The following is a 20,143-nucleotide window of genomic DNA, read 5'->3' as shown; positions in this document are numbered from 1 at the left end:
ATGGCTGTTTTAGAGAATGCTCTGGAGCTCATGGCTTGGTTCTCCTTACTCCTGTCTTGGGGCAGGAGGCAGGTTACTGGTATAGACCTGGCCCTGCTGCCACCTTGCTGCGTGACCTTGGGGAGCCCCCACGACCTCCCCCCTCCCTTTCCTCTTCCAGGAAATGGGCATGGCCTGGCCTGTCTCTCTCATGGGTCTTGCTGGGAGCTGGTGAGATAAGAACTGTGCAAGCGCTTCCTAAGTGCCCATCGATGTTAATATAGTTCTGCAGAGCACCAAGGGGCACGGCAACCATCGACCACAGCAGCACAAAGATGCAGTGGCCTGTGCTATGAGCAAAGGCGCCCAGGACGCCCTGGGTCTCCAACTGTGCAACAGCTCCCTAAAAAGCCTCAACCCTGAAGCCAGGCCCAAAGAAGCCACCCAAACCTGTTATCAAACGCTCCACTTTTAGCAAGCACCCTTCTCTGCTTTTGAAGCCCACAGTACACTAAGAGCAGAAGCCAAGGTGGGGTGGGTAGGCTTGCAGAGGGAGACACAACGGGAGGTGACAGCTGAGGGAAAGTTCAAAAGCAGACCCAGCACCAGGTTTAGGTACATGGGGAGGCGGGGGTGGCAGTTTCCATGAAACACTGAAAATGAAGCTTTGCACCTTTGAGCTGTGAGTGGGATGGCTCCCCCTCAGGGCCCAGCAAGTACGGCACTGCTCGGGAATCGTGAGCACCCATATGAGAATATGTGCACATGTGTATGAATGTGTATACACATGCGCGTAAGCACAGAGCGTGCATGCCTGGGTGTGTATGAGCGCACACACACACATATGGGTGTGTGCACATTTGCATGCATGCCCGATGCAATATCCGTGTACTGCTCACCTATATGCATGTATGTGCACACATGAATATGTGCATGTGTCCATGAATGAATGCACACAGGTAAGCATGGAGAGTGTGCATGCCCAGCTGTATCTGAGAGCGTGTGTGTGTGCAGGCATGCACAATGCAGCATGTGAATGCATGCTGCTCATCTCTATGCATGTGTGTTCACATGTGAATATGCACACATGTATATAGATGCAGGCATGCATATAAGCATGGAGAGTGTGCCTGGAGGGGTACATGGGAGAGTGAGTATGTGCATGCATATGCATACATGCGTGCATACATGAGAACACACATGTGATGTAGTATGTATGTGAATGTGTGCTCACCTGTATGCATGTGTTCACATGCAAACGGGTGCATGCATGCTTGTGTAAGTGTGGAGAATGTGTGTGTACATGGGGTACATGTGCATGGAAGAGTGTACATGTGTGCATGCACGTTATATGCATAAAAACACACCGCCGCACGTGTGAATATGCACGTGTGTGTGCCAGCTGTGTGCATGCACCGCGATTATGCATATATGTTTGCATGTGTGCTTCTGCTCCCATCTTTTAAGCAGGGTGAAGAAGCCCGCTGCTGGTCCATCAGGAGCGCATCGAGGGTCCCTGAAGAGCCACTGCCTCTGTGTAAGGCACAGGTGCCCTCCTGCAGATGGCCTGAAGGGAGTCCCTTTGTTGTTCTGTTTTTCCTCCTCTTGATGGTAAATGTCTTTGATGTCTGGCTTACAGAAATGATCTCTTTACCCATCTGCATCTCCTCAAGAGTTCACAGAAAATCTGCTCTAAATCCACACGGCCCATGCTTGCTCACACTTTTTCTCATGACTCATCCACAAGGAAGCTAACCTGGGCCCTGCAGCCTGGGTCCCCATCCTCCTGAGAGAAGGGCCTGGCCAGCAGAGGGGACAGGAGGAGAGATGTGGTGTTTTAAAGATAACTTTCCCTATGTTCACCTCTACTGACAGGTGGCCCATGTGCAGGACCAAGGGTCACTTGTAACTAGTGAGCTAGGGGCACGTGGAGCCTGCTAGGTCCATTCCAGAACCTGCAATGTCACCGGGGCTGCAAAGTGAGGCCAGGGGTGGATTCCAGGGGAGGTGCAAGTGCACACAGGAGGGTGAGTACCGCCTTCCTCGCTGCAGCTGCTGGAAAGGGCTGTGGGGCACGCCCTGTCTTGGGAAGGCAGGTAACAGAAGGTGTGACCACAGAAGTGTGTGAGTCTCTTGTGGCTGCCCACAGTCCAGGGACAGTGTGGGGAACACTCTGCCTGGAGGCTAGAGAATAGGAGACATCCCAGACCAGGGCATGGATGGAACAGGCAATAACTGGATAGGTAAACGGATCAGGGAGCTGTAGCGACTCCTTCTGCCACTTGAAAAAACAGCTTTCTGTTTGACAGTCTGGTCAACTGGCTGCCAGCCTATCTCTGTCACACAAGAGAAATCCCACACATGAGTTAAAAGGCTCCAGAATCCTCAGGGGACCCTCAAGGGCCAAGGCTAGGAGACATCAGCAGCACCAGCCATGGGGAAGAGGGGCAGAGCCTGCAGGAAACCCCCTGCTCAGAGCCGTGCGCTAAGATGCCTGGGCGAGCTGGGGCAGAGGGGAGCCCCAAGCCATCCTGCTTCCTCACATCAGACGCCGCCAAGGAGAATCTCCTGCTCCCTCCACTCTCAGTCCTGAAACACCCGGGAAGGACTGGACCGAGCAGTAACCCCTGCTGCCCTCACCCCCGACAGGCCCTCCCTAAGCACGGACGGGGAGAAGGACGGAGAAGAAGAGGCCAGAATGGCCACAAGGCTGCCTGCCACGAGTGGCTCCTGACGTATAGCTAGGATGTAGGGGTGGCAATGACATGCTCGGGCGGAGGCCGCACGAGGCGCCCCTGGCCACAAGGGGAGCTCTAAGGCCAAGGCTTTGTGCACCCCAATGCAGAGCCAGAAGCCCAGGGGACCACAGCTCGGGGCGAAGGCCAGCAGGCGGGAGGCACACACCACGCACACGCGGCGCTCGCATGAACCCGGGTGGCTGGACCAGGGCACCGTCTTGCTCCCCACGCAGGGTCCCGCGGCATCTGCTGCTACTCTGGGCTGGTGAGCAGGGTGATCCTGGTCCCCCACCATCCTGCACCGGCAGGCGGCAGCTGCGAGAGAAGAAAGCGTACTGACCGCTGGGCGGTTTAGGCCGTGGAGGAGCGGGTTTCTTCGGAGGCAGAGCAGGAGTGTCCTGTTTACTTTTAAAGGGGTCATCTGAGAATCCTGCCCCTCCCAAGGAGGAGGTGAAAGGGCCAGAAGGTGGGGGCTGTAAGAGAGGACACGAAAGAGAGGCAAAAATAGTTGTTAAAACAAAGGTGACGGATGTCCACTGAGCAGACGCTCGCGCTGCAAGGGCCCTGGCGAGGCCTCCTACCCGTGACTGCATAAGATGGCCCTGCTCGGACCTGGGGTCTCTCTCATGCCCCCTGCTTTCCTCCACCCTCAACATCAGGGGCTCTCTGGCCTGTGGGTGATGAGCTGCCCGACACAGGGTGGCAGAGAGCAGTCCCATCCCTCCACAGGCTCCCAGCACAGAGGGCATTTCCAGCCCCACGCCACATGGGACACGACTGGGTCCTTCTAGACTCCAGGACTTGGCACACAGGGTCCCTTGGGCCTCCTGCTTACAATTCAGAGACGCGCCCCACCTTCACCCCACGCTGGCTGCGGTGCTTGGCGCATGCCCCGGTGTGTCACCTCCCCACTGAGCTGGCCGGTGTGGTCACTGCCTTCGGTTAGTGACAGGCAGCTCCAGGCACTGGGTCAGCTGGCACCAGACCTTCCCCCTCCACACCACTGGGCTGCGCATGCAGCACCTCAGGCGGGAGCGCACCCTTACACGCCCGGCCCACCCCTGCTGGTCAGCACGGCCACACCGCATCTATCAGGCTCTGATCACCTCTGGCCTGGACCTTCGGCCAGCCTCCATCACACTCACCCACATCCTCCACCCCACACCTGCTATGTCAAACCCAAATTGGACCACATCCTCCAGCCTAAAGAGTGAGACAGTCAGACAGTTATAAACAACTGGATAGATGAATGGATGGTGGGTGGGCAGATGGATGGAATGGTGGCTGAGTGGATGAATGGACAGACATATATGTGGATTAATTGACAAATGAATGGCAGGTGGATGGATGGATGGATGCATGGGCAGGCAGAGACAAGAAGGCGGACGGGCAGTAGACAGGGAGGCAGACACGGGGTGATGTCTCACAGGTACATAGCTAGGTGCTTCCTACAGGGATGCTCCAAGCTCTCATCAAGGCATGCAGGGACTTCATCACTGCCCCGGCCGCCCAATTTTTCAGGCTCACCTCTGAAGTCAGCCCTCCCCTCACGGTGCCTCCTTCGTCCCCAGAATCCACTGCACCCCAGCCGCTGACTCAGCCTCCTGTTTCCACGCCCTGCACACTCAGGTCTCCTGCTGGGGAGCTCAGCCCACCTCGTCCACCAGGAGCCTCTCTCCTTCCTTAGAGCCTGGCTGGACCCGACTGCTGTCCCCAGAGCTCTCCGAGGGTCTCCCTGGAGCCCTTTCCTGCCACCCAAGCATGCACTGCTCACCGAGCCACAGAAACGCGCTTCCAGCCTCTCCCACCTGTAGGGCAAGCACAGCCCCTTCCCGGCACCTGCTGCCAGCAGGCCTGTGATGAGCGGGTACTAAGCCGCTGCCTGGGGGACACTTGTGTCTCACTTGGAGCACCGGTGCGGCACAGGGGAGCCAGGGACTCCACCAGCCGCAGACGGGCTGGCGCATCTCAGGCATCTGAGGGAACGGGCTGGGGTCTCCCAGAAGGAGAAAATCACTTTCCACAGGAAGAAGAGGAATGAGGAACCACTCTTACTAAACACGAAATAACCATGTGTATAATAAAATAGAAAATAACGACATTTTTACTAACAGAAGAAATACACTGCTACACAAATGCAAAACAACGAGGAAATTATAGGACAAAGAGATCACTGTGTAGGAAACAAAAGGAACGGACAGAAACAGGGTAGACTTGATCCCGTGTTCCTCCAAGGGCACAGAGAAGAAAGATCAGAATGGGGCAGAGACGGAAGGAGGGCTGGGGTCTCCAACTTTCTCCCCAGCAGGGCAGGCCTAGAGACAGAGAATAGCTCAAGAGCACAAAGGCACACTCCTGGGGTTTCCCTCAAGAATCCGGACCCAACAGGTTACAGATGCAGGGGAAAGGGTCTAATGCCGCCTCCAGCAGACAGTTCTGAAGGTATGCCCGCCTCCGCCTCCAGGATCTAGTCACACCGACGCAGCCTCTAAGGCTCCAGCGTCCAGTCACACAGACGCGGCTGTCTAAGGCTCCAGCGTCCAGTCACACAGACATGGATGTCTAAGACTCCAGTGTCTACTCACGCAGACGCAACTGTCTAGGCTTCCAGTGTCTTGTAACACCAACACATTCATCTAAGGCTCTAGTGTCTAGTCACACAGACATAGCCATTTAAGGCTCCAGCATCTAGTCACACAGACTTGGGCATCTAAGGCCAATACACATGGCCGTCTAAGGCCACACAGACATGGCCATCTAAGGCTCTAGTGTCTGTTCACACAGGCACGGGCATCTAAGGCCACACAGCCACGGCCGCCCAGGGCTCTACCATCTAGTCACACAGATGTGGCCATCTGAGGCTCTAGCTTCTAGTCACACAGACGTGGCCATCTGAGGCTCTGGCATCCAGTCACACCGACGTGGCCCTCTGAAACTCCAGGGTCTAGTCACACAGGTGCAGCTATCTAAGGCTCTTGTGTCCAGTCACACCAATGCAGTTGTCTGAGGCTCTAGCTTCCAGTCACACCCATGCAACCGTCTGAAGCTCCAGCGTCTAGTCACACAGATGTGGCTGTGGAGGTCTCTGGCATTTAGTCACACAGACATGGCCGTTTAGGCCTCTGGAGTCAGTCAGAGACTTGGCCACCTCTCTCTCTGGCAGCTAGTTATGGAGATGCAGTCATCAGGCCTCCAGCATCTAGTTACAGAGACACAGCCATGCAGACCCGCTTGCACCCCGACGCAAAGACACCGCTGCCTTGGCCTCTACCGTGCGTAGTCCTAGAGTCAAGGCTGCTCGGCCTAGTCAGAGCCATATCAGAGACAGAACAGGGAGGTGACCCCTCTGAGAGGCAGCCTGTCCATTCCAGGTCCCCCCGACGAGGACAATGGCGAGCACCCCCAGGGAGGGGAAAGGGCCCCAAAGGCTCCTGCATAGATGAGCCCATCAGATCCCTTCCCTGGGCTTCACACAGCTCCCTGAGCTGCCCAGGCAGGAGACCTCGCTCTGTGCTCATCTTCTCACCTAATATGCCCGGTGACCTGGCAGGGGGTCCCAAGGTCAGCACCTCTGCCTTACACACAAGGAAACTGAAGCACACAAAGGCAGCACAGCTTGCCCAAATCACACAGCAGGTCCAAGGCGGATCTGGGGCTGGACTTCACATCATCCGGCTCCCAGGCTGAGGCCTCCAGATGCTGCCCTTGGCTGCCGAGGGCCACCCCAGTGGTGGGTCCAGGGCCTCGTCCTGGGCAGACTGTCCCGTCCAGGCTGGAACCCCCACCCCGCCACCTACTCAAAGCCCTGTGCCTCAGTTTCTTCATCTGTAAAATGGCAAGAGTGACAGCGCTTGGAGGGCTCTGGCAAGAAGGAGCTGACACATGACAGGCATCTGGCCACTCACTGGCACCCAGACCACATGACAATGACCACACCAAGTATGAAGCTGCGATTGGAATTTGGGATCGCCCCGTCTGCTGCCCTAGTTGTCCCCAAGCCTGTCTGAGAGATGAGGGGCAGCATCAGCTTGCAGCTTAGCTTCAAAATGAACCATTTAGGGTCGGCTGTTTGGAAGAGAATGAGAGGACAGAACGCTGGCCTGTCCACGGGAGCTTCTGCTCTTCATGGAACACATCCCCAGGCCCAGGGCCCATGTGAGTCCCCCGCAGCCTGGGATGCGCAGGCGAGCAGGTCTAGCAGGGAAGTGGTATGACCAGCCAGGCCTCGTCTTCCCTGGGCATGCGCTGCCTCCTGGGCCGCATCCCCAGACACAGAGTGGGACCCCAGTCCCAGTGGCTGTGTGAGCCTTTCCGCCCTCTGCATAGTGCAATAGAACCCGGGCATGTAAAACCACACTCAGCCTGGACGTCCAAAGTTGTGAGACCTGGTGACACGCTCAAATTAGAGCCGCCTGAACCCCCAGGCTGATGGGGACACCTCGGGTGAAGCCGGTTCGGCACCTCCCATGTGTGTTTAAACCCACGAGGCCAATTGGCTCCTCGTGAGGCGACAGGCTTCCAATAAACGCCTCGCACCGCCTCCGCAGTGAATCAGATCACTCCTGGCACCAGAACGCCCACGTCATTTCCAAATCCCAATTTTCATGACTTCAAGTTTCCCAAGAAGCCTCCTTGGGGACTCAACTCTTTCCTACTCCGGCAGCGGCTTCAAGGAAAGTCGCTATTTTTAGAAAGGTTTCAGTAAAGCTGTCAGGGGCTCTCTGGGCTCGGCAAGACTGAAGTGTGCTTAAAATAAAAGGAAGACAGAAAATGCTACTATGAAAACCTGCTCTAAGAGAAACGGGTTGGAGCGCACCAGTGGAAGAACTGGTTCAAAACAAAAGACTGAATTTTTAAACAGCGGCCCTAAATATCAATGCACAGCTTTAAATGATTGAGAAGTTGGGGTGACAACTAACCCAGTATTTCACAGAAGGCTTTTCTGGGGCGGGGGGCAGGGGGCGGGCAGGGCAGAGGGAAATAAGTTGGACTCTTGTTTTTATTTTCAAATGCTCCCTGGAAACATACTTTGGGGAATCTTTTTTTGTTTGTTTTTGAGACAGAGTCTCACTCTCTTGCACAGGCTGGAGTGCAGTGGCACAATGTCAGCTCACTGCAACCTCTGCCTCCCTGGTTCAAGTAATTCTCCTGCCTCTGCCTCCCAAGTAGCTGAAATTACAGGTGCGTACCGCCACGCCCAGCTAATTTTTTGTATTTTTAGTAGGAATGGGGTTTCATTGTGTTAGCCAGTGTGGTTTTGATCTCCTGACCTCATGATCCGCCTGCCTCGGCCTTCCAAAGTGCTGGGATTACAGGCGTGAGCCACACGCCTGGCCAGGAATCTGTTTTTAAAGCGAGCTGATGTCATGTAGGCTCGATACTGTCTAGAAAAGAATCTCTTCAGGCGGAGGTGAGGACCTCAACTAAGAGTACAGGCCTGAAGAGCCTCCCAAAAGAAACTTCTAGAAGCAGACTGCGGGCTGTGACTCTCCTCAGCAAAGCCACGCAGAGGGAAGGTGCTTCAACTTAGGGACTTACAAAAAGGGCCTCCCCACCCTGCTCAGATGGGGAAAAGTTGATTTTTTTTAAAAAACACCTTCTTGCCACTTTCATTTCCCTTAGCATTTTATTTATATCCACAGTGTTGTTCTTGAAAAACAGAGGGTAACCAAAAAGGAAAAACAGAGCTGCAAGGTCAGGGTTGAGCTCAGCATGGGGCTGTACAAATGTCACAAAGGCAGGAGCTGATGGAACGCTGGAATCAAAACAATATAGTACTGGAGACCAATTTTCCACGGCTCCGTCCAACTCTGTCCTGGCCCGGCGCCGCCAGTAGGAAGTGAGACCAGCTCTGAAATCACAGCTGCATGTGTGTGAAGAGCCCCTGGTTTCAGGGCCCAAGGACAGGCAGAGGACGGTCATTAGATACTGGCCCTAGCACAGGTTCTGCTAGCTCTCAGTCCCTGTGCACAGTGAGAGGAGGAAGATGGATCCAGCCTCCCAAAGGAAGAGTCCACGTGCGCAAACCAGAAATGACCAGGACCCCTGCCTTAGGGACTGCTGCCATCGTGTGGCCGTTTTCTGTTTCGGGAGATGGTTTCCCGCCTGCCCACGAGCCTGTGCAGTGGCCCCTAAATCTCCTTCCCCTGGTGCCCTCTGGCCAGTCCCAAACCGTGTCACAGCGTGGCATACGAGGGATGGAGGCCTTCTCCATGTGCTGGAAGGAGGGGGCACCATGCCAGGGCCTCTGGGCTCCCTCTGCCCAGGCTCATCTGTGTTAACACACACCATGCCTCAGTCAGAAGTGGGATTCGCTTCTCCACCAGGGCATGCACACACGCTTCTTTGAAAACTTGAACGGAATCTCAAGTGCTTCTCGGAATCTGTGTTCTGTGATCACAAGTTGTGACGGCTGCCAACCACAAGACGCCCAGAGACTCGTTTGCTCCACCGGCTGAGTGAACACAGGGCAGGCGAGGGAGGCACCTGGGCATAGGGCCGGTGGGGTAGGGAGGCTAAGGGGACTCCATGCCTGGGGCACGCATCTTCCAGGTACTCCCAGGGTTCCCTCATCTCACTACCTTCAGGCCAATGGCAGCGCCCACAGAGACTGAGCCCAGCTGCTCCAGGGGACCCCCCACAGGCCACCCCTCGCTCTCTGGGCCATGGGCTCCAGGACAGGGCTGCATTCTGCTTGTAGCCGCTGCCTCTCCCTGCAGGGCGGATGGTGCCTGGGTCTCTGCAGGTGGAATGCGTGAGGAAAGTAGGCCCCTTGGCTTCCGGAGGACAGAGCCCACCCACCCCTGCCTGGGGACTGCCAACAAGGGACAGAGTGGATGCAGATGCAGAGACGGGGCACGCCTCACCTGCTTTCCTTCATTCCTGCCAAAGAAACGCGCTCCTCGCTCAAACAGGGAGACACACAACTCACAGGAAGCACAGCGGTGCCTTGGCCCCGGCTTCCTTCCCATGCACCATGGCCCCCATTTCCAACTTTCCAGCACTTTCTTCCAGGAGGTGCCTCACTGGTAAGGGACTCCTACTGTTATTTCTTGACTGTCCATTCTGGACGTTCCCTATTGACTTCTCCACGCTTCCTTAAGGACTGAGCTCCAGCCATACTGCCAGCCTCTGGAGAAGCCCGACGGCCATCTGGGCCCGGAGCAACAGTCAGTTCAGGTCACTGTCTGGGAAGGGCTGGACACAGATGTGTCCAGTCCAGTAACCAGCCTCACCGCTGTCCTTCAGCAGTTCACTCCTCACCTGCAGGTCTGTCTATATTTGTCCACGGAGCCTGGCCCTCACTTTTCAACACCCCTCGAGAGTTCTGTCGCACGGGCACCTCTGGGACACACTGGCCTGCTTTCCCCGGATGCTTCGCACCTGCAGGCCTGCTGCCCATGACCCTTTTGAGACGCCTGTGCCCAACGCCTTCTCGAGTTTCTACTTGGCCATGGCAATGACTTCCCCGCCTGAGACCTGATGGTCGTCAGACACCAGTGGGAGTCAGGGAAGCCCGGGGCAGCTATGCCCCTGGGAGGGTCAGGACTCATCCAGAGGGAGTGAAGTGCCTCGGATCACAGCCATGGGTGCTTTCCAGACCCAACCCTGTGTTTGAAAGGTGCCGGGAGATACATACATGACATGAACAATTACGCCTGGCAGCCCATACCACGACAAGAGGCACAAAGACACTAGCAGAGGCGCAAGGGCTCCATGGAGGGGCTTTACCTTGGACATCTGGCTGAAGTCGGCAAAGCCCTCAGCACTATTGAAGGACCCACTTCCGAAGGGATCTAAGGTTCCAAAGGGATCTGTAATCGGCACCAACAAAGTCAGAGTTACAGGTCTTTAAGAGAACACGCCTTCTGGGGTGGAGGGAAAATGCTAGATAGCCCCTGAACCAGGACACTCAGGAAGGCTGCCTTTATTCACTAGACACGTGCATCTGCGTGAAGGTTCCTCAGCGAGGCCTCCCTGCCTGCTCTGGCATGGCAAGACGGTTTCTCACTGTGACGACCGCTCTGGGAGGGCCGGCATCTTCCACGGTCATCAGAGGTGTGACAAGTTGCTGCAAGGGCACAGCCTGCTGTCCCACTGGGTTAGGAGGGGAGATGAGGAGGAGGGGAGGAGCAACTCCAGGATGACCTGCCACACACACAGTGTATGCAGGGCAGTGTCTGTGGCTACAGGTTTTTGCTGTGTTTTCTCCTCTGACCTGGAGGAGATTTGCCTAGAGTAGTGGGTGCACCTGCCTATGATACCAAACCCTGCTACCTGCCACGCACGAGCTGCAGGACCAAGCAGGGCCTGTTCCCAAAAAAAAGGGAGCATCCACAGATGCTCCCATTGCATAAAGGCTCGAGCGTGCATCTGTGAGTTCTACACTGCGAGATGAGCTTCCTTCAAAGACAGAACCCACAGCACAGGCCAGTACTTGGGGTCCAATTTTGGATTTCTTTTAGGGAGAAAACCCAAAGATACAAACCAAAGATTTTGAAGGAGGAGTGAGTAAACGGCAGTTACTGTCACTGGTGCTGTATGGAATTCCTACTACCAAAGTTCCTTTCCGGAAAGATGCCAGCGCATGCCCGGGAAGAGGAGCAGCAAGAGGTGCTCATTTTGGCCTGATAGGCTCAGGCCAGGGGTGCCACTGACTAATGACACAAACACAGAGGCCATGCTGGCTTTGGGAGTGAAGGCGTTAACTAGGGGGGTGCTCTGCTACTGCCCAAGCAATAGGAAGGAAAATAAGCCATGGGTCTCACCTGATCCTTTTGAGGAGACACTGGAGGATGAAAAGGGATCACTGGATTCAAAGGGGTCGAGCTGAGTGAAAGGAGAGAGGAAAGAGTAAAAAGCAGTTCATTTGTTCCACCACCCATTCATTCAACCAGACTTTCCGACGTGGATGCACAACATCCAGGGCCAGGCCGGAGGGAAAGTGTAACGACTGAAACTCAACCCAGGGAGAGTAAAATCCCAACACATTAACCCTCCTGCGGACAGCACCTATCAACCTGGGCAAAATACCCCCCAAAATTACAAATACAAAAAGCAGTGGCCTGAAGGCTGGGAAGTGAACCAACCAGGCAGGGAGAAGACTTTGGAGGAGAATTTGAATGTCACAGAACACAGCAGGAGGTTGAGTTTCCATCCCACCAGCTATAGCAGGAGGGCACAGTGTGCTAAGATTCTGGTAGAATCTGAACACGTGAGGATGAAGCCCAGAGACAACCACTTCCATGGGAAACGGAGGGGAATCGGGACGCAGGGGCAGAGCCGCAAGCCCTGAACTGCATGGTCCACTCTGCCTCAGTCTCAGGCTGCACCCCTGCTCACTCATGCCTGTGGGGGACTCCAGGCAGCCCGCAGCTGAAGCCATGAGAACTAAGCCAGGATTGGAGCTTCTGCCATCTGCTGGCAAGCGTCTACGGTGTGAGTGGCACCAGGTTAACTGCCTGCTGAAACAAATCCATCCCTGCTCTTCGGAGAAAACAGTCTACAGTCTCTACACAGAACACTCACAATGTATCACAATGCATCAGATACATTTCTAAACATACAAAGAACTGGAAAAATGTGACCAACTCTCACTGGAAAAGACAATCAATGTAGCCAATCTCAAAATAACCCAGATGGTGGAACTGAGACAGAGACAAGGTAAATCAGTGATTATAAGTCTGCTGAATGAGGAAAAGGAAAATACAATTAAAATGAATGAAAAGACAGGCAACTTTAGCAGAGAAATCGAAAGTATACCAAAGAAACAAATGAAAGTTCCAGAAATGAAAATTAACCAGGCAGGCCAGGCAGGCCAGGTGAGGTGGCTCACGCCTGTAATCCCAGCACTTTGGGAGGCCGAGGCAGGTGGATCGCCTGAGGTCAGGAGTTCAAGACCAACCTGGCCAACAGGGTAAAACCCCGTCTCTACTGAAAATACAAAAAATTAGCCAGGCATAGTTGTGGACACCTGTAGTCCCAGCTACTTGGGAGGCTGAGGCAGGAGAATCGCTTGAACCCAGGGGGCAGAAGATGAAGTGAGCTGAGATCACGCCATTGCACTCCAGCCTAAACCAGTATAAACACCAAGAAAACCACAACCAGAAACTTTAAAAACTACTGAAAACCAAAGATAAAGAGAGAATCTTGAAATTATCCAAAGAAAAACAACCCATTATATATAGGGCAACAATGACCTGAAAGAATACTCCTCTCATTCAATGGAAGCTGGAAGGCAGTGGAAAAACACCCTAAAAGTGCTAACAAACAAACAAACCCCCAACAACCTAGATTAAACACAAATGTCCTTCGAGAATGCCATAGGGTCTGTAACTCTAGCACCTTTGGAGGATGAGGCTGGCAGATCACTTGAGTTTAGGTCGAGACCAGCCTGGCCAACATGGTGAAACTCCATCTCTACTAAAATTACAAACATTAGCCAGAAATCGCTTGAATCTGGGAGGCAGAGGTTGAGGAAAAAAAAAAAAAAAAAGATTGACAACAGCTGGGTACAGTGACTCAAGCCTGTGATCCCAGCACTTTGGAGGAGCTGAGGCAGGAGGCTTGCTTGAGCCTGGGAGTTTGAGACCAGCCTGGGCAACATATGGAGCTCAGATCTTACCCTGTCGCCAGGCTGAAGTACAGTGGTTACACTGAGCTGAGATTGTGCCACTGTACTTCAACATATGGAGATCCCATCTCTACAAAAAATAAAAAATTAGCTTGGTGTGGAGGTACACGCCTGTGGTCCCAGCAACTTGGGAGGCTGAGGTGAGAGAATTAATTACCTGAGCCTGGGAGGCTGAGGCTGCAGTGAGCCCAAGATTGCACCACCGCACTTCAGCCTGGGCAACAGAGTGAGACTCTATTTCAAAAATAAAAAATAAATACATGACAACACAGTTGACCTGCACTATAAGAAGTGCTAAAGAAAGTTCTTTAGGCTGAAGGAAAATGATAACAGAGGGAAAACCAATCTTCAGAAAGAAATGGAGAGTATCAGAAATGGTAAATATCTGGGTAAAACCAAATGATTACTTTTTCCCTCTTTCTTTCTAAAAAATACCTACAATGGATTAATGCAAAAATTATAACAGTCTTATGGAGTTTATCATGTATTTAGATAAATGATATTCATATGATGACTATAACATAAGAAGACATGCTGGCTGCAAGGGTAGGTGGACAAATGGACCTACATGGTTGCAAATTTTCTACATTTCACATGAGGTAATACAATACTAACCTCAAGTAGGCTATGAAAAATTAAAACTGTAAAAGGTAATTCCTAAAGCAACCTCTAAAAATTTCATTAAAAGAAGTATGATTAAAATAATAAAAGGCCAATAGACAGAATTCAAGAAAACATTCAAACAATCCAAAAGAAGGTGGGGAAAAAAAAATGGGATCAACAACAAGTAAATAATAAAACAGTAGATTTAAACCATATCAATAATTACATTAAATGTTAATGGACTAAACATTCCACTTATAAGGCAGGGACTTCTGACTGGATTAAAAAAGCAAGCCCCAACACTATGCTAGTTACAAAGGACAACTATCAGTTTTAAAGACTCAGGTAAGTTGAAAGTAAATGGTTGAAAAATGATATATCATGTAGTAAATACCATGAGAGGAATGAAGCAGTAAAATAGACTTCAAGACAAAGAACATCACCAGAGATCAAATGGAAACTTTGATAATGACAGAAAGGTTGCTGTGTCAGGAAGACACAACAATCATAAATATCTATGCACCTGGCAAAGCTTCAAAGTACACAAAGCAAAACTTGATCAAATTAAAGTGCAGTATGAACAATTCCACAATCATAGGAGGATGTTTAACACCTCTCTTTCAGCAATTGGTAGAACTAAAAAACAAACAAACGAACAAACAATGAAGACACAGATGAACACTATCAGGAAGCTCAACCTCACTGGCATTTATAGAATGGTACACCCAACAACTACAGAGACATATTCTTCTCAAGAGTACATGGTTTGTTCATCAACATAGGCCATAAACAACAACCCTTGATAAATGTGAAGGTACTGAAAACATACAGAATATGTTCTCTAAGAGATTTAATTAAAAATCAATATTAAATATTATTATAAGATACATAGGAGAAGACGCCAAGTATCTGGAAATGAAACAACACACTTTTAAGTAATCCATGGGTAAACAGAATTCACTGGAAACTGGAAAATATCTCAAAACTGAATGGCAATGAAGAGACAAAGTATTAAAATATGTAACATACAGGTAAAGCACTACCTAAGGGAAATACATTGCTTTAAATTTATACAGATGCTCCTTGATTTACCATGGGGTTACGTCTTGATAAACCCATTGTAAGTTGAAAATATCGTTAAGTCGAAAATGCACTTAATATTCCAATCAACCCATCATAAAGCAAAAAATCGTAAGTTAAACTAATGTAAGTCCAGACACTCCTTGACTTATGAAGAGGCTGTATCTTGATAAAACTATTGTAAAGTCAAAAAAACTGTAAGTTGAGCCATCGTTAAGTCAGTGTCCGCCTGTACTAGAAAATGAAGTCTAAAATCAATGAACAAAGGTAGGACCTTAAGACATGAGAAGAACCAAGTAAACCCAAAATAAATAGGAGTAAGGAAACAGAAAAACACAGAAATAGAAAAGAGAAGAAATCAATGAAAATAGAAAACAAGCAGTAGAGAAAATGAAGCCAAAAGCCGGTTATGGAAAAGGTCAACGAAACTGGTGAACAGATCACCAGCACCAGGAATGCCAGGGAAGCTCTCACTACAGGTCTTCAGGACACTAAAAGGGGGCCATTAAGAAAACATGGCAAATGAATCTTTGCCTTCAAGGAGCTCCAAGTGCTAAAGACCACGGGGAGTGAGCGAGGTGGGCACCAGGGCAGCGAAAGCCCTGAGGAGGAGGGATGAGTGCCGTCTAAGCAGGCCCTGGGCCTGGGTTGCAGCCTAGAAAACGGAAGGAGGCTATGAAGCAGGCTTACTCCATCATGAAAATCCTCTCCTCCATCACCAGAGGCAGCTTTTTTCTGGTTTTGAAATTCAAGTTGACACCAATTTAACCCAATCTCTTGGACGTAATGTGTGAAACGCCCATTGCCTGCCACTCCTGGGGATGGGGCACAGGTATGCTGGGGCTGGAGACTGGAAGGTCAGAGTCAGCTGATGCTCGCAGGAGATGACACCAGGAGAGGAGGCTGGGCTGAGACGCCTGCACTCACTCCTGCCGCCATGATGGGGGCATCCACTGAGGCGATGCGACTCTAAGGTCCCAGCCAGTGCTGGGTGTTACAAGGACTGTGTAGGGTGGCTGGGTCCATTCGAGCATATGCTACTCGTTTGATTTCATCTTTTTTGGGAGATGAAGTGGCGGTGGGGACAGTTGACTCGAGTGGGGTGGGGGATAGGGACACAGGAATAAGAACTGTGGGCAACAGCCTCCTTGCCCTGACTTGGGGCCATTGGACCACTGGCTGTACCCTTGGGGCTCACAGGATGAGCCACCACAGTGACTAGGCCAGACAACCCCTCACTCGGCAGGAACGAGACCAGCCTGGGATACTAGCTCCTGGAGAGCAGGCCCCACGGCCCACACTCCACAAAGGGGAGGAGGGATTCGGGAAGCACCGCCCTCACACACACAGAGCAGACACCCAGGTCTCCCAGGCAACATCCCACCCACTCACCTTCGAAGGTAGGGATGGGTTTTTTGTGAATGGGTCCGAGGTAAATGGGTCATTCTTTGTCTGCTTCTTGAAGAAGTCCTCAGTGGCGGAGCCACGGAATGGGTCACTTTCTTTGAAAGGGTCCCCTCCAAATGGATCTGAAAGAGAAAATGCCCCGTGAGTAAAGAACATTATACCAAGTGAAAGAACCAGGCAGAAAAGAACACACCACAGAATGATGCTGTTTACATGAAAGTCTAGAACGGTAAGAACACTAGTGACGGAAGGCAGGGCAGTGGTGGCCAGGGGACCCTGGGGAGAGGGCGAGGGGTGACAGCAAAGGGGCCCCAGGAATGACAGAAGTGTTCTCAAATCTCACACAACTGTGCATATTTGTTGAAATTCATCTTATTACATAGTAAAGCCGGTGAATTTTGTTCTATGTAAATTATCTCTCAATAAAACTGACTTTAAAAATAATATCCTGGCCAGGCATGGTGGCTCATATCTGTCATCCCAACACTTTGGGAGGCTGAGATAGGAGGATCTTTTGAGGCCAAGAGTTCAAGACCAGCATGGGCAACATAGAGAGACCCTGCTTGTACAAAAAATAAAAAATTAGACAAGTGTGGTGTTGCACACCTGTAGTCCCAGCTATTCAGGAGGCAGAGGCAGAAAGATAACTTGAGCCCAGGAGGTCAAGGCTGCAGTGAGTTATAATTGCGCCACTGCACTCCAGCCTGGGCAATAGAGTAATACCCCGCGTTTAAATAAATAAATAAATAAATAAAAATGACATATCCTGCAGAAGCTGGATATAATATTAATAACAATAATAGTAAACAACACAGGCAAATCCACAGAGACAGAAAATAGATTGGTGGGTGCCAGGGGTCGTGGCAGGAAATGGGGAGTGACTGCTGATGGGGATGGGGTTTCTTTTTGGGGGGATGAGAATGTTGTGCAACACTGAGTGTGTGCAATATCACTGAATTAGACTTTAAAATGGTGACTTTTATGTTATATAAATTTTACCTTAAAAAAAAAAAAAAAAAAGTAAGTCAGTTGGGCTCAGGGGCTCATGCCTGTCATCCCAGCACTTTGGGAGGCCAAGCCCAAGGCAGGCAGACCACCTGAGGTCAAGAGTTCGGGACCAGCGTGGCCAACATGGTGAAACCCTGTCTCTACTAAAAATACAAAAATTAGCTGGGCATGGTGGCTCACACCTGTGGTCCTAGCTACTCAGGAGGCTGATGCAAGACAATCACTTGAACTCAGGAGGCAGAGGTTGCAGTGAGCTGAGATCACACCACTGCACTCCAGCCTGGGTGGCAGAACAAGACTCTGTCTCAAAAACTAAACTAAACTAAATAAATAAATTAGCAGGCAATGTGATCCCACCACACTCCAGGGTGGGGTACACACGCAGTGAATGGACCAGGGGAGGGGAAGCCACCTCTAGAAGGGAACAGGAGTGACGGTGTGCACAACATGGACAGCCGTCCTCCCCAACATGGCTGCCACCCCATGTGTGTAGACAGAAGTCCCACCATGTGCGACTTCTCAGCTAGGACTGGAAACAGTCTAGAAAGTGGTCCGGGAAACACTGAACTTTACCTGTTGAAGCTGTCTGCTGTTCTGCAAAGGGGTCATTCTGGAACGGGTCACCTGGGTGGGAGAGGAGAGAAACACTTATTAGCTCGAGGGCACAGGATGCAGGCAGAGCCCCTGGACACAGCCATCCACCTGCCAGGACTTTCACTGCCTTCTGCCCCTAATTTAGGGAGAGAATGTTAATTCCTTCTCTACTATCCACCTGCCCTCGAAACCTTGGCAAATCAAAGAGGGGGACCTGGAGGAGGCAGCTATTTCTGGCTAGAAGATGAGAAGGTACTGCTGGTTGCCCAACAAAGACTGGAATTGTGGAAGACAGAGTGGGCCAGAATCCACTCCTCTCTTCCCATGCCAGGTTTCCTTCATCCCATCTGCCTGCCACCTCCCTGGGTAAGAGGACACGGACCCTGGGCTGTCCCATACTTCACTGCCAGCCTTGCAGCAATCATGAGGCGGCACCCTGGGCTTCGGGGCTACTAGATTCTCCCCTCAGACCTGGCAGACTTCAACCCCAAGCTGAAGCTCAAACTCCCATTCACCTCTCCCTACCTCAGCATTTTTCTCAGAAATGTACAGAGAGCCTTCCTCCTGGAAATACTGTTTTGCTCTGAAACATGGAGAGAAATTAGGAAATCTTGTTTCTGGAATTCTTAGTTATTCTTGACTCCCATGTGGCTCTGGATAGACTCCTAAAATTATCCAGACCTTATGTTTAGGTAGGAATCCATGGTTGGCCAGACACTTTCATAATCATTACTAGATCTGATTATTTTATCAGCACTGTGAGGTGAGCAAGGAGGAATTTATTAACCTCCTGAGGGATTAGGAGACTGAAAAGTTGAAGGGGGCTGGCCAAGCTGCCCTCAAATGTGGGAGCCTTGTGATGGGCTTGGAACACTTCTCACTGTATTGTGATGCGTTGGTTTTCTAGTTAACAGGGTGAGAGGAGACGCTTCAAAGGCACTCCTGCCAGGCACGGTGGCTCACGCCTGTAATCCCAGCACTCTGGGAGGCAGAGGTGTGGATGCATCACCTGAGGTCAGGATTCGAGACCAGCCTGGCCAACGTGGTGAAACCCCGTCTTTACTAAAAATACAAAATTAGCCAGGTGCAGTGGTGGGTGCCTGTAATCCCAGCTGTTCAAGGAGCTGAGGCAGGAGAATTGCTTGAGCCCAGGAGGAGGAAGTTGCAGTGAGTAGAGATCGTGCCACTGCACTCCAGCTTGGGTGATAGGGCAAGACTGTCTCAAAAAAAAAAAAAAGGTATTCCTTTGCCCCTCCGTTTCAGATTGTGGCATGTCCTTGCTTTTCTAGAACTTCAACAACTCTAAATGAAATAAAATACACAGTCTCTCAATGAGAAAGTGGGTAGCAGGTGAGATACCTTTGAAAGGGTCAGCTCCTTTAAATGGGTCAGATTTGAAGGGGTCTTCTGTCTGGAAAGGATCCGGATGCAACTCTTGCGTGTTGTTGCTAAATAACAAGGCTTTATTTTTGAAAGGATCATCCTATAATTTTGTGAAGAAACAGGACAGGGATTTTATTATTTCTGAGTTAAAGCAAAGTACGGAATTCCATACTTAACTCATGTTTCCACTTTAAGTAACATGACCCTAAAAATAATGGTTTAGCCAGGAGTTCGAGACTGAACATAGCAAAGTCCCATCTCTATAAAAATAAAAATTAAAAAATGAGGCCAGGCACGGTGGCTCAAGTCTGTAATCCCAGCACTTTGGAAGGCCAAAGTGGGCAGATCACCTGAGGCCAGGAGTTCAAGAACAGTCTAGCCAACATGATGAAACCCCATCTCTCCTAAAAATACAAAAAATTAGCTGGGCATGGTGGCAGGTACCTGTAATCCCAGCTATTCAGGAGGCTAAGGCAGGAGAATTGCTTGAACCCAGGAGGCGGAGGTTGCAGTGAACTGAGATTACACCATTGCACTCCAGCCTGGGCAACAGAGTGAGTGAGACTCTGTCACAAAGGAGAAAAAAAGGCCAGGCATGGTGGCTCACATCTGCACTTTGGGAGGCAGAGATGGGCAGATTGCCTAAGGTCAGGAGTTGGAGACCAGCCTGGCCAGCATGGAGAAACCCCACCTCTACTAAAAATACAAAAATTAGCTG

At 51.2% G+C, this 20,143-nt stretch overlaps 1 protein-coding gene across 10 annotated transcripts in view; it reads right to left on the bottom strand.

Annotated features, from left to right (window-relative positions):
* EPS15L1 (epidermal growth factor receptor pathway substrate 15 like 1) overlaps positions 1-20,143 on the bottom strand; it is a 119,356-nt gene that overhangs the window by 19,522 nt on the left and 79,691 nt on the right. For 8 of the 10 annotated variants that reach the window (XM_032268684.1, XM_032268682.1, XM_032268683.1 and 5 more), the window contains 6 exons: positions 19,402-19,525; positions 18,022-18,072; positions 16,426-16,562; positions 11,486-11,546; positions 10,449-10,531; positions 3,058-3,190 (listed from right to left, as the gene is read on the bottom strand). In XM_032268684.1, the coding sequence (XP_032124575.1) occupies positions 3,058-3,190; positions 10,449-10,531; positions 11,486-11,546; positions 16,426-16,562; positions 18,022-18,072; positions 19,402-19,525 (589 nt within the window). The remainder of the gene's footprint in view (positions 1-3,057; positions 3,191-10,448; positions 10,532-11,485; positions 11,547-16,425; positions 16,563-18,021; positions 18,073-19,401; positions 19,526-20,143) is intronic. The other 2 variants (XM_032268688.1, XM_032268691.1) reach the window with 1 other exon arrangement.

Source organism: Sapajus apella, unplaced genomic scaffold (assembly GCF_009761245.1).
Source record: "Sapajus apella isolate SASKATOON/1434 unplaced genomic scaffold, GSC_monkey_1.0 scaffold185, whole genome shotgun sequence".
Classification (NCBI taxonomy): Eukaryota; Metazoa; Chordata; class Mammalia; order Primates; family Cebidae; genus Sapajus; species Sapajus apella.
This window is presented reverse-complemented; position numbering and strand designations above follow the sequence as displayed.